At 39.7% G+C, this 12,866-nt stretch overlaps 1 protein-coding gene across 3 annotated transcripts in view; it reads right to left on the reverse strand.

Moving 5' to 3' along the window:
* Window positions 1-10,556: 10,556 nt before the first annotated feature.
* Window positions 10,557-12,866, reverse strand: part of SH3KBP1 (SH3 domain containing kinase binding protein 1) — a 215,375-nt gene continuing 213,065 nt past the window's right edge. For all 3 annotated transcript variants that reach the window (XM_050332555.1, XM_050332554.1, XM_050332556.1), the window contains one exon: window positions 10,557-11,601. In XM_050332555.1, the coding sequence (XP_050188512.1) occupies window positions 11,560-11,601 (42 nt within the window). In that variant the 3' untranslated portion in view covers window positions 10,557-11,559. The remainder of the gene's footprint in view (window positions 11,602-12,866) is intronic.

The following is a 12,866-nucleotide window of genomic DNA, read 5'->3' on the forward strand; positions in this document are numbered from 1 at the left end:
TGTAAAAAAACCAAATTGCAATGCAACGTATTCAGAATAATAGATGTATGGTGTGGTGCTTTATGTAATTGTGAAAATTGTTTAAGTGGAACAAAAATGTAGGCTGGAATTGCTTAGTGGGATGCCACTGAGACATAATAAACCTTTTGTGCCTTCTAGAGATTATAAAAATTTAGTTTGTTGTATATCTAAGACATGTCTTCAGGTTTCATTTTGCAGTTTTTATCACTTGGTTCGTTCTAAATTGCTTGCTAAGAGGTTTCTCTCTAGGTCTTGAAAGAGTGATAGTCTCTTAGTAAATACTTTATGTGATTATAATTAAGAAAATGATATCCCCTTTTCTTAACTCTATTCAGTCATCTTCCAAACAGTATTCTCACTATTCCTTGGGCATTTCTCCTAATAAGTTATCATTGATTTTCAGTAGTTTAACCTGGTGCAGCTTGTTCAGAGTTTGTATGCTTTCTTTGAAGCTAGAAACAAGCAGCACTTTCAAATGAAGAAGCTTCATTTTATAGGCTGTGACTGTGTCTTCAGAAACTGTGGTTCAGTGCTGGTATGCCTGACATTTCCACTGAGCAACAGTATCTTCAGGTCTTGCAAGTCACCTGAGTGAGAATAAATGGGAGATTCATGCTTTGGGATATTTGAACTGTTTCTCTGCAAACCAAAAAATGTTAAGTGTAGAAGAAAAAAAAAAGCTAAGTCACGCAACACTTTTTCCTCATTTTGGAAAAGTGGTCCAGTATAAGGTCCAGGTTATAAGAAGAGCCACTCTGCCCCCAGAGTTGCCCATTCAAAGGTCCAGGCCACAAGTCAATATTAAGCTTTCATACACCTTTTCATGACCTTCTGCCTTTGCACAGAACCCAGCCTAACAAAAGTGAGCACAATCCAAGAAGTCAACATTTGCTCCTATACAGTAACCTAAAGATGATGCCACGATTTTCTCAATCAGCACTTTGCACCTGTCAAATCCACTTAGTGCAGAATATTAATTACCACTTCTCCAAAGAAAATAGATGTCCTTGAAACCACCTTTTTTTTTTTTTTTTTTTTTTTTTATTTTGCAAATCCCTGGGCAGCAGCAGCTGTTTCTCTAGACATAACTGGGCTAATGAGAAGTGAGGCCATCCTTTATTTCCCAGGGCTACAAAATTTTGGTTCAAACTGTACATTTATATAAAGTTTGACTCCATGGGCAGATATGCCACCTTTTGCCCTGATGCATATATAGATAGCTACAGCATACCGTAGCCTCCTTTTTTAAAAGAAAATACAGACTAGGACTAGTGTTAAAAATGTCAGGCTGCAATTTCATTGCTCTCTAACATTTTCAGCTCTAAAGAGGCTTCTCCCATTTTATGCAGCGTCAGGGAAAGCCAAGATCTCTTGGTTCGGATAAGTGCCAAGTAAACCAGAAGACACCTAGGTCCATGGGGAACCTGCAGATCTGAGCTGTTCTTCCAAAGCAAATCCACTTTCCTGTGCCCTGTCAGCATATCCTGAAGGCTGACCACCAGCACAGTGTCCTGGGCACCCATCACACCTGGTACAGAGGTGGCCAGGAATCTGTCCCTGGGCACTTGGCCCTGACCAGCTTCAGACACAAACACATCCTGAGCCACGGCCGCATCTCCCCTGCCCTCATGTCCCATCAGAGAGCCCAGAGCTGGGGACAGGCAGCAGCATCCTGTACAGACTTCCCCAAGGAGCACCATCAGGGCAACAGCTGCCTTGCATGAACATGCATCCAAAAAGCCTGAACTCTGTATCCTAGATGTGAGATTTTTTTTTTCTATATTGTGAATATCACGTATTAGGGAAAATATTTTGATGTTCAGATTCTTTTCTGGCAAGCCACTGTACCAACCTGCTGTGAGGTAATGCAGTTTGTAGCATTTACACTATTCAAAGCAAACATTTTGTTAATGGACTTCTTGGTATTACTGCTGCTAATGTGCTACTCCATTTATTTTCATTCACAGTGAGCCGGTCTCCAGATAACCATAGAGATACTGCTGTCATGTGATGAGGAGGAAAATAGTTAATTTCTTTACTGAACGGAAAGACAATTTTTTTTTTTTAAACTATGGATCCAGAAAAAATATATTTTAATTTTCGAGCTCATTATGTAAAACTTTAATAGAGTTTAAATAAAATGCTATGAATTCTCCCTAAGAATAATTCTCCTTAATAAACTGCTTGGTTTTGTTCCAAAGTCAGATAAAAAATATTAACTCTGTTCAGTGGAATCTAAGCAACAGGGGTAATTCTTGAAGAAAAACTTCACGAAGATGACTTAAAAATGCTTTTAAACACTTTAAAAGTTGACTTGCAACAAAGCAAACCTCTTTTGAAAGGGGGAAACTTGCGCGCCTCAGAGTCACAGGAAATCCAAATACCTTGGCCACCAGATCACTGATGAAACTGGGTTCAGAGATCTCAGGGATTCCTCTTGCTTGTCTTTCAGTGGACAGCGTAAGACCTCACAAGCTCATTTGGCCTGACAAAGAATGAAGGCAAAGAAAGCAACTGCTGGGTCAAAGAATATGATCCCTAGCCCAGTTTCTGTTCAGAGCCACTGTTTTGCACAGGGAAGCCCATTGCACACGGCATCTGCTCATCACTACCCCTTGCAAATGAAGGACACAGTGACATCTTGTGTGATGTACAAGGTTAGTCAAAGGGGGATCGTTCTCTTCCTTTGTTTTCCACCTGCCTTGGAGGGTGATGATTTTATAAATATGCCCTGTGTGCTCACAAGTACACAGAGCAAAATGCAATCAACTTCAAAATTGGCTATAATTCCAAATTCCTAATCTCTTTAGTTTTCAAAACATCCAGCATGCTAATCAAAAGTCCTTGCCTTTGGATTTTGAGTAGTTATATGGCAAGTTTTTGGGAGCACGGGTGATTAAAGAGTGCAAGCTAGCGGTGAAAAAATACTGCAGGTCTTCTCAATAGCTTCCAAAAAACAAGAATTTCACTTATAGATGAGTGCATGCATTTCAAATAATGAAAGAAACTAAACCAAAAAACCACTGGTAAATATCACAGCAAAGAGAAGGATTAGAAAAACTCCCAACCTTTCTTGAACCTCTATCAATGCAGAGAGCTCATGCTTTCAATATAACTCAAGTTCTGCAAAATACAATCTTTAATCAATTAGTCAAACAGAAAATTACTTATTTCAAGTTTTCAACACATTTAAAATAACTTAGTTTATATTTCAGGTTGGAGAAGACCAAGCCAGACCCCCATCCAGAAAGACCTCCCCTAGATCCTGAAAATTCTGAATGCCTACTAAGATGACTAATTTTAGAGAAAACTTTCAACTTAGGAGGATAGAGTCCTTATCCAACTGTCTATATAATACTGAACTTTAGTATTCAATACTATATTTTAATACTTAACAATATTAGCCCTAGATTTCTTCACTCATACCGCATCTTGACACGATGAATTTTTTCTCTTTTGCAGTCCTAAACCTAACAAATTGCTTGGGTTACATCTCTCTCCAATTTAGCAGTTCCTAGGGTGAAAAATAAACACTTCCTTGGGGAATGAGAAGCAGCTTCAAGAGATATGGTTTAAAATGTTTGCATGGGCATAAGATTAAATATTTTTACTGGGCCTGATTAATTTTCCGTTTTCTGCTTGATTAAAGTATCTTTGACTTCTTTATGTGTCATGGCTCAGTGGTTTTACTGCAGATTTTATTGCTGTTTTAAAACGAGATTGTCACTTTTAGCCTTTTTCAAGTTGTTTCTCACTGAAGAAATATTCATGATAAGGGCCACCTGAGTTTTCACTTTTACTCCAGTTAAGGAGACCTTTTCTGTTTACTGATTAATGAAAGGCCAGCAAAATTGTGACTAAAGACAACAGTTATGCATGCATATTGTACAAACAATGGAGAGGACTAGAATACGTGGTTCATTTTTATTCACATTTAGGTGATTTTCATATTGCTGTAGATGCAGATACATGAGGATACATGGGGCTTAGAAGCTTAGCAAAAGCAAATCTGTCAGTGCTGCTTGAAAGCCTTTTAAATATCTGTGATCACAATGGTTTTGCTGTTACCACTTGGAACTGTGAGCAAAGGACTCCTGAAGAGGCAAGAACTTGCTTTGAAGTGACAAATAAAAAACCCTTCATCTGTTATATCGATGCTCACTTTTGTTATAGGTACTAATGAAAGCTTCTTATATTTAAGAAAATAGGGCATTTTAGTACAACTTCAATAAGAATTTTTCAGTTGCACCTGCATTTTTTCTTCAAGAAATTGCAGCATTATTAGATATGAGCTTGATATGCAAAAGAAGAAATCTACCAATGTTGAAAATAGGGGCTTTCTTGTTTAAAAACAAAATCAATAAGTGAGTCACATTCATAAACTAGCAGTGTGAGAAATCATGGGAGAAGCAGGCAGTAATTGGTAAGAGCACCTCTAAGGCACTTTGTGAGACAGCAACATCAGCCTTTCTCAAAACCTCTGGCAACTATTTTCTCTGCTTGCATGGTGCCCAGGCTGCCCAGGCTTTGTATGTGTGAGGTTATTAGCACTGGGTCTGACTTTAATATTTGAGTCTAGCTAGGTGAAGTTCTCAGTACTTTTAACGATGGTATCTGAATGTACATAATGCCACCCACCAACCTACAGCTGGTCCTGAAGGTCTCCTGGTTACACAGTGAGACCTAGGCGTGAGCCTGACGCTTTGTCTTCTCTGATTTGTCAACTTATTCTACATTTATTCTTTGCTAGAGGAGTGTCACATGCTCGAGGCCATTTAAGCTGCTGCCAAATAACACACCACTCCCATACAGTTAGATGTTATGGCCGGATACATTGTCACTCAAATGCAGTCCCTTTTCAGTCATCTATCTACAAGTATGATAGGAATCATTCCAGAAGGGTTTTACAATGCCATAAGCAAGACCTTCAGCCCATCACTGTATCAAATCACGTTCTTGTTAAAGTTCTGAAGAGTTTCTTCCTGCACTTAACAGTGAAAAGCAAGTTAAATAGTAACCCGCTTCCTGTTCTAGTCGTAGACACCTAGAAAGCACCAAGCATTCCTGACCTTTCCATAGGAACTAATACATGGTTTGCTAATGACCTTATAACAGAAACATTTAGCTCTTCTTTTGATTTGGGAAATTCCAAATGACAGCTATTTGAAGAAAAGAGCTGAGCTGATGGTAGCAGTAAGATTTCCAGAAGCAGTAGTAAAAGGTAATGCTTTTTGTTACCTAACAGCCTTGTTTTCTCTAGAAGTTTAAATCCAGTTGCAAAACTGTGAATTATTTCAGTATTGCTCTGGAGTGTTCTCAGCTGTTCACACAACAACAAAAAGTGGAATATAAGGTTAGTACTTTGTCCCACACAAGTGTAGAACAAACATCAGGTACTCTTTCTTACATCCCCAAGTGAAAAGACCAACAAGCTGCAGATTTCCATATGGCACACACACGCTGCTGCAGCATGAAGCCAACTTGAGAAGCATCCCTGTTTCTGTTTTACAGAGGCACAGCAACATCTCAGTCCAGCCTACAGTGACATCAACCAGAGCCTGCAGAAGGCAACCAGCTTACCTGAGCAGCATTTGCCCCTTCACATGGGCAGAGGTGGGGGGCTGCACCCTTAGTGGGGCAGCCCCCTTCTCTGTGTCACAGGGGTACTAGGACATACATTTCTAGAGCAGGAAGGTGTCAGATTCAGGGTAAGAGAAAGTTTAGAGCCTGAGATTGCTGCCTTTTAAACTTAAGCAGGGAAAGGCTGAGGAAGTATAAGGCTTGAGTCAGGGGACTTGTGAGTGAAAATAGGAGTGGAAGAACTCAGGCTTACCCCAGACTTGCACCCAGCTGGAGAGAGTGCATTGGTGACATTTAGGAGCTCTGAATCAGCACTTTAACTGAATCAGCCTTGTTGACTTTAATATATCTTAATTAGTCCAAGTCCAATATTGAAGCTTGTAGTTATTGCAGTAATGTGAGATCCTTCTTGTGTTAAGAGCATCCCAAGCACAGGTTACAGAGTTGTATTTCTGAGGTGAGCAGGTTCTTCAGGTTAGAGCATCAGAAGTTTTCTCTTCCTCTGAGATCAATGACGCATGCCAGGCACAACTGTGTAATCACAGCACAAACATCCTGAACCTCTCATGAGAGACATGCCATCCATTAATGAGGTAGCTTTCTCCAGCCAGCACTGCTTTTGCTGGGGTCTCAAAATTTGCATCATATTTCCCCTGCTTTGCACTTTTATTTCCAAAATAGCTGCATCTGTGCTTCCAGCTGGGCTCGGTAAATTTGGCTCTTTGAATCCGGACTAGCCAAATTATCCAGCAGCAGCAATTTTCATGCAGGTGCAACTACTTTTCCACTTATCCTCCCTTAGCTGTTGTTCTCTTTTTTGGTGCTTTGTGTTAGGAGAAAGAGGATAGTGTATAGATTGTGTGACTTTGCTCTCTCCTCTACTTGTTGTGCCCTTCGCAATGAAAACCATCCCCAGAAGGGGGTAAACCCAGGTAATGGGTCACTCTGTAGCAGGGACAGCTGCCCAGTTTAATTTTCACCAGCTCTAAGAAGTGCTTTCATAAAATCCCAAACTATTCATTGCTGTTATCTGAGGAGGTGAAGAGCAGCCTGACGGGCCCCTTTGCAGAAGTGTGTTTGCTGTTTGCTGGCTGGGATGAAGCACACCGGGCAGAGCTTGTTGTACTGAGGAAAAGGATCTCCCACAGCAAGTGAAAATGCTGGATCTGGACTCAGCAAAGTGAACAGGTTTTACTAGAGATAATTTTGAAAACAGGTACTTCTTTAATGCTCTGATATTCTAAATTGCTTTTGAAGTCTCATTCTTATCTAATTTGCTTTGGTGTTCTAATTTTCAAGTTTTTTTTTTCCTCCAGGAGAAACAGCCTATTACAAGTTTTAAGATGACACTGGTAAATGCCAATTTTGTTTTCCTATGACTATAATGATCTACATTCTCCAGTTGCTTTTCCTACCTGAAAAAAAGGAAGGTAAGAGAGTTTGAAGCCTTCTTATCTGAGATTGGTAAGCCCTACCTCCCTCTTGTAACCTTTACAATGTATCAGGACAATTATTTTCATGGATCTAGAGATTTGTCTAGAATTATAGTTAATTATCTTGCTAAAATATGCTAATCACTCCAGTTTGTAGGGTAGCAATTCAACAAAATTAATTTGCATCTTAAATTTTTCATCCTCCAGTGCTAACACATTTAAAAATATGATTAAATTTCTAATACTTTAAATAAAAATTGACAGGAGCATTAAGCCATTTTGTTAGTTCAGCTGTTTGCACTCCACACCCCCACGCTGTCCAGTAGTGGAACTGTGAGCACTGCAAGGGACAACTCAGCTGTATCACTGGTTCAAGAGAAGCCTGACTGTGGCAGCACAAAGAAAGCATCTGTTCCTGATACTGCCACTGCTTTACACTCATTACCTGCAAAAGTTTACGTGTGCTTGGTATTGGAAATTGTCTTTTAATTTAAAAGATATAACACCAAACAAGAATGCGTTGAGTGGGTCCAAATAACCTTTCTTATCTGAGTTGGAAAGAGAGGGAAGGATGGCCCAGGCTGGTGGGCACCATGGCTGCTTATCCCCTGGCAGCACACACAGCACTGCAGCTTCCTGATGGCATTGAAATAGTGGGTTTTGCTTTCTCAGTTGCTCTATTCCAGGCTGGCAAGTGCTGGCACCCCCTAACCTGCATGACTGAGGACCTAAAGAAGTTGGTTATTTTCCAAAGGCAGGGAATGACTGAAGTGGAGGGCCCACTGCAGGAGGAGGGAAGCAGCTGCAGGAAGCTGTGAGTGAATGAGCCAGGTCACACACAGGCAGCTGCTAATTCCCAGGCCAGCTCAAGAGGTCAGCTGAGGCCAAAGGTGCCAAGCAAAATCTAATTTCTGGCTGAAGAGTATTAATAACCATGGATACAAGTACCCGATGTTTAGTGGGAAGAGTTCAGCTCCACCTCTTCTGGCTTTTTTTAACCTAAGAATTACCATGAACAGAAGTCAATGCTGTCTGTGCCAAAGCCTATGGGAATTGCAGTTTCCCAGCAGCACTACCACCCCCACACGGCTGAAAAGCCTCCTCAATGAAGACCTTGTAAAGTGGTTGCTTGTTTCTACTTTTAGGCAAAATTCCTGCCTTCTTTTCAAATGACAGCCCTCCTGCATGAAGAGTATTTTCTCTCTCACCAGCAGAGAGAGAACTTTCCTCATCTGTGCACCTCTGTCCCGTTTCCAGCTCCAGGATCCTTATTCAGGGAAGAAGCAGATACTGGAGACTTCACACCTCTTCCTGGCCCTGCAGGGACTGCTGACAGGGAAGGTGGTAACCCCGCAGCCCCCGGTGGCTGCCCCTGCAGCAGCACAGCCTGGGCAGAGCAGGGCCTGCTCACATCCACAAAGATGTGAGTGAAATGATGCTGTAACTTCAGCAGAGCATGAATTTCGGAGGGCGTTTTATGTCACTCTCTCACTTTGCTTCATCTGGCTATCACAGAGGATTATTTCGGATATTTTACACACAAAGTAGCTCACCAAACTGATGGCATATAGTTGTGTTCAGTCCTTTGACCTGCTGGCATAACAAAAGATTCATCTGAACCTTTTGCTCATTCACAATGGAATTAATAAGAAAACCACAGAAGATGAAATTTAAGTAATAGAACTTCAAAAAATTTCTACATGGAAACAAGACGGTAAATGTTCAAAAGTGTTTTTTCAGTGCTAAGTGCTATGATTGCACAGAAATACTTGCTCCATTTAGAGTTCAAAGAAGAACAAAAAGAGAACATAACATTGTTTTCTTAATAACCTAAAAATGTTCCAAATCAAGAATATGGATATTATCATCCAAAGAGATGAGCCCAATGTTTCACACCTGCCTTCTACACATGAACAGAAGTCTGCCACAAGACTGGTGTGTGCATGTTAATGAAAAGTAATTTTACACAGTTCTCAAACAACAATATTTAATTATTTTCACAACAAAATCACCTTGTAGCTCACCAGTGTTTTGTTTTTCTTTAAATATAAACCCAAACACTTTTAAAAGCAGCAGTTCATGTCCACACATTTAATGCATATTTGACATTCTTTAAAAAGGGAAAATCCATGTGTTATGTGAAATACTTTCTATTATTATAATGAAATGCAGGCAAGAAGAGCTTGTATTTCTGAAAACTCTCTTCTCCCAGAATAACCAACTTGAAGAACTAAGCATTTTCACAAAAACTTATTTAACTGTCTTTTACAAAGCATGATATGTTGAACTTCTAACTTGGATTTATAAAATGACAAGTTATCAGGAGGAAAACAAATTATAATCTGATATATGGAAACTCAGTTCCAAATTCAGACTTTCATTTGCAAAAAATTGAACATTTCTGAGATGTCTCTGATACTTTTGAGGTACAGCTCAGGAATCAATACTTTATTTACCACAGATTCAATAGTTCTTCTCTTTCCAGGGATGCAATCAGGAATCCAGAGAGCTGTTAATTTCTGGATAAATGTTGCAAATGGATGACTACAAACCCAAACAGAATTCTTATTCCTTATCCCCTCATTTCCTCCTGTTCTCCTAACTTCACAAAAACCTTGAAAGTAACGTAGAAATCTTTATTGCTAGAAAGCTACGGTGGGACTCATTCTTTGTACAAAAATATTTTAATGTATTTAGAAATGTTACATAAGAGCATTTCAGTGATAAAATATTTTATTAGTGCTTCTGTTTGAGTACATTGAGCAATGTATTGTGACTTTAAAAGAAGTTCCCAAGTTTCCCTATTTGATCTTTTCGTTTCAGACACCACTGTTACAATAGAAGCAGATGCTCTGGAAGAGAAAATCATCCCAGCAGTGAGATCCTATATTGCCAGTTGAGACCCATAAAGCAAGATTCGAGTATGGTGGAGTGTGTATTTTATATATCTATGCATATAAAAAGGATTAGGGGAACTCTGCCAACCATATGTGAATGTGAACAGCCAACTGCATACTACGCCTCACCCAGCTCCTGGCAAGCAGGGAGGTTAGTGTTGATACAGGATGTGCTGCTGGAGCCAGCTCTAGCATTTGGTGAGATGACAAATAGATCCTTTGTGTGTTTTTTTTTTTTTTGTCACTCTGAAAGCATCACCAACATCACTCACCCACTCACTTCATGCTATGCAAAAGTATCCATTATTTAAACACTGTGTATAAACTCAACAGAGATTGCTGACAAGGTATGAGATATTCCGTGGCTAGTTAAGTGCACATGAAACCGCAACCAGAAAACTGGGAGACCTTATTTTGAAAGGATGAAAGTAAACAGAGAAACTGGAAGAAATGAAGTAATCATCATGTTCAACAAAATATTGAGAAGAAAGTCCTGCTGCAAAAAACAGGACTCTGAGGTGTATCAGTCTATAAGTGTACAATATAATGGAGCAAACAATACCACATAAACAGCAAATGAAACAGTGCCACATGACAGAGAACCTTGTGCATGAAATAATACAAGTTTTTATTCACGTTTTATAGCTTACTTTTATTTATTTTTGCTTTAATAATGCATATTCTGTTCACTCTGTGCAAAATTGGGGAGAGAGGCGGGTGTTTAAATCACCTAATGAAAATCAAGCGGAGATGAACATTCAGGCTGAGGGAGAGGCCTATCCAAACCAGGAAAGCTAAAAAGCCACAGCTGCTCAAGACAAAGCTGCTCTCAACTGCGCCCTTTTGTCCTGCCATCTCCCACAAACCCGGCCCTACTGACCGAGCAGCTGTACACGGGGAAGTGACCTCCGCCGGACACCGGGGACAGGAGTCGTCGTGGTAGCTACATTAGGGAGACCTGGCCTCGACCGGCTCCAGTCAGTGTGTGGCAAAGAAAGGCACAAATCATTGCAAAGACCAGACTTCTGTTGGTTTGTTTCCTTCTTGTAAATATGTTACTGTACACAATGCAAGTTTAAGTTGTAGGGGATTCGGGGACATAAAATTGCATATTTAACAGAACTTAAAACCGTAACAAAAAGAAGGCTGTTCTATCTCGAAGCAAAAATAAACCCTCCAGCCCCAACATTAACATTCATTCCTGGCTATATGCAGTACAAACATTTTAAAATCTGTGACAAAAGACAATTAAAAACCAAAAGTCAAAATCATAAAGCTTGTAAACAGATAATCTGAGATACACTTTATTTATGGAAAAATATCATCAAAATAGTACCACTATGGACTAAACTGCCTGAGTTTTCATTTCACCTAGGATCTTGAAGTAGAGAACCTTTAGCACAAGAAGATCAATTTCAGTCACAACTAGTGCTGCACAGCACAGATTTGGGTGGAAATTTTGTCCTTGTTGGTATTTTTGTTGTGCTATCAAAAACTGTTGTGCTAATCCTTCAAATAAAGGGATGTTGAGGCAATTCTTAAATCATTTGGCACGAAGTTATTTTGGCTGGGGCATAAATTTGAGTCTCAGTCATGAAGAATAATGCAACATTCCACCTATCAAGTATTCATTTTGATTGAAGAGCTTTTTTTATGTCATTAACTTCCATCTGAAAGCAAACAGAAAAAAAGTATTTGTGATTAACGTAGATGCTTCAGCAAACTAAGGCACAGTCGGTGCCACTTGAAAAGCATTATGTTCCATCATGTCCACAGATATCAAGTATGGGCTTTATACTACTCTTATTTCCATGGATTTCATAAATTGAGGTGTCCTTCTCAGCTGCATAAGATGACCACTCATGGCTTCCTCCCTTCAGAACCTGACAAGTATAGTCATTGAATGTAAAGCAAGACCTTTCAATCCCTTCAAATTGCAACTTTTACAAGCCACTTAGAATTACTTGCAGAATGAGCATTGTGTCCACGCTGCACTTAGAGCTGGCACAAGTAAACTGCACTGCTGGCAATGAGCACTGGTTGAGGAACAAAACTGATGGCTCTTGCTGTAGGGATGGTGGTTGTGCCCAGGCCCCTAAAGGCTCTGATGGATATACAGCCATGTGGTAAAAGGATGTGGCTGAAACCATCATCACCCCTAGTTGCACACTTGGCCCCTCTGACAGACACTGAAAACTCTAAGGCAGGGGTACACTAGATTTAATCAAACACATCCCCAGTGTTCAACTGCACCATCATCAAGACAGTCTTCTTTAATGCATGGACTGAGAGCTGTGCTATTTCCTGACTATCAGAGCTCTACTAATGCAATTTTTGTTTATCAACTCTTATCTTTTGTAAAGCTAATACTGCCATCTTGGCTAGCATCTGAACATTTACCAGTATGAAAAACACTTGAACTGGAGTAAAAGCATTCAGCTGTAAGATCATAATTTTAAACCCATCAATGCAGGTCTCTGTATAAAGATGTGAAGTTATTCTTTGAGGTAGAATCAAGACCTCTGGATAGTCTGCCCTGTTGGACTAAATCAATAAGAGCTATTGAAAATGTTCCTTGATTTTTTTATCTGAATAAATTTCAGTTTTAGCTGAACATGAATTGTGTTTTATTAGAAGACATGTTCCTATGTTGTTGGATGCATAAAGTTCTTTAGGCAGCCCTGGAGCATAGACATTGATGATCCCCAGTTCTTTGCCATGTTCCCAAGCACTTCACAAAGTGGGAACAGTCCAGTTAAACTACAGTTCAGTTTTCTATCCCTAGTACAAAGCACAGTTGATTTATAATATAAAAATATAAAATATAATCAATACTAACGCACTTATCAAGTACATGGACTAGAACAGTATAATATAGCATAGCATAGCATAGAGTAATTTTGGTTGGAAGGGACATACAATGACCATTCAGTCC

The sequence above is a fragment of the Myiozetetes cayanensis genome, unplaced genomic scaffold (genome assembly GCF_022539395.1).
Source record: "Myiozetetes cayanensis isolate MyiCay16 unplaced genomic scaffold, myiCay2020 scf5-8, whole genome shotgun sequence".
Taxonomy (NCBI): domain Eukaryota; kingdom Metazoa; phylum Chordata; class Aves; order Passeriformes; family Tyrannidae; genus Myiozetetes; species Myiozetetes cayanensis.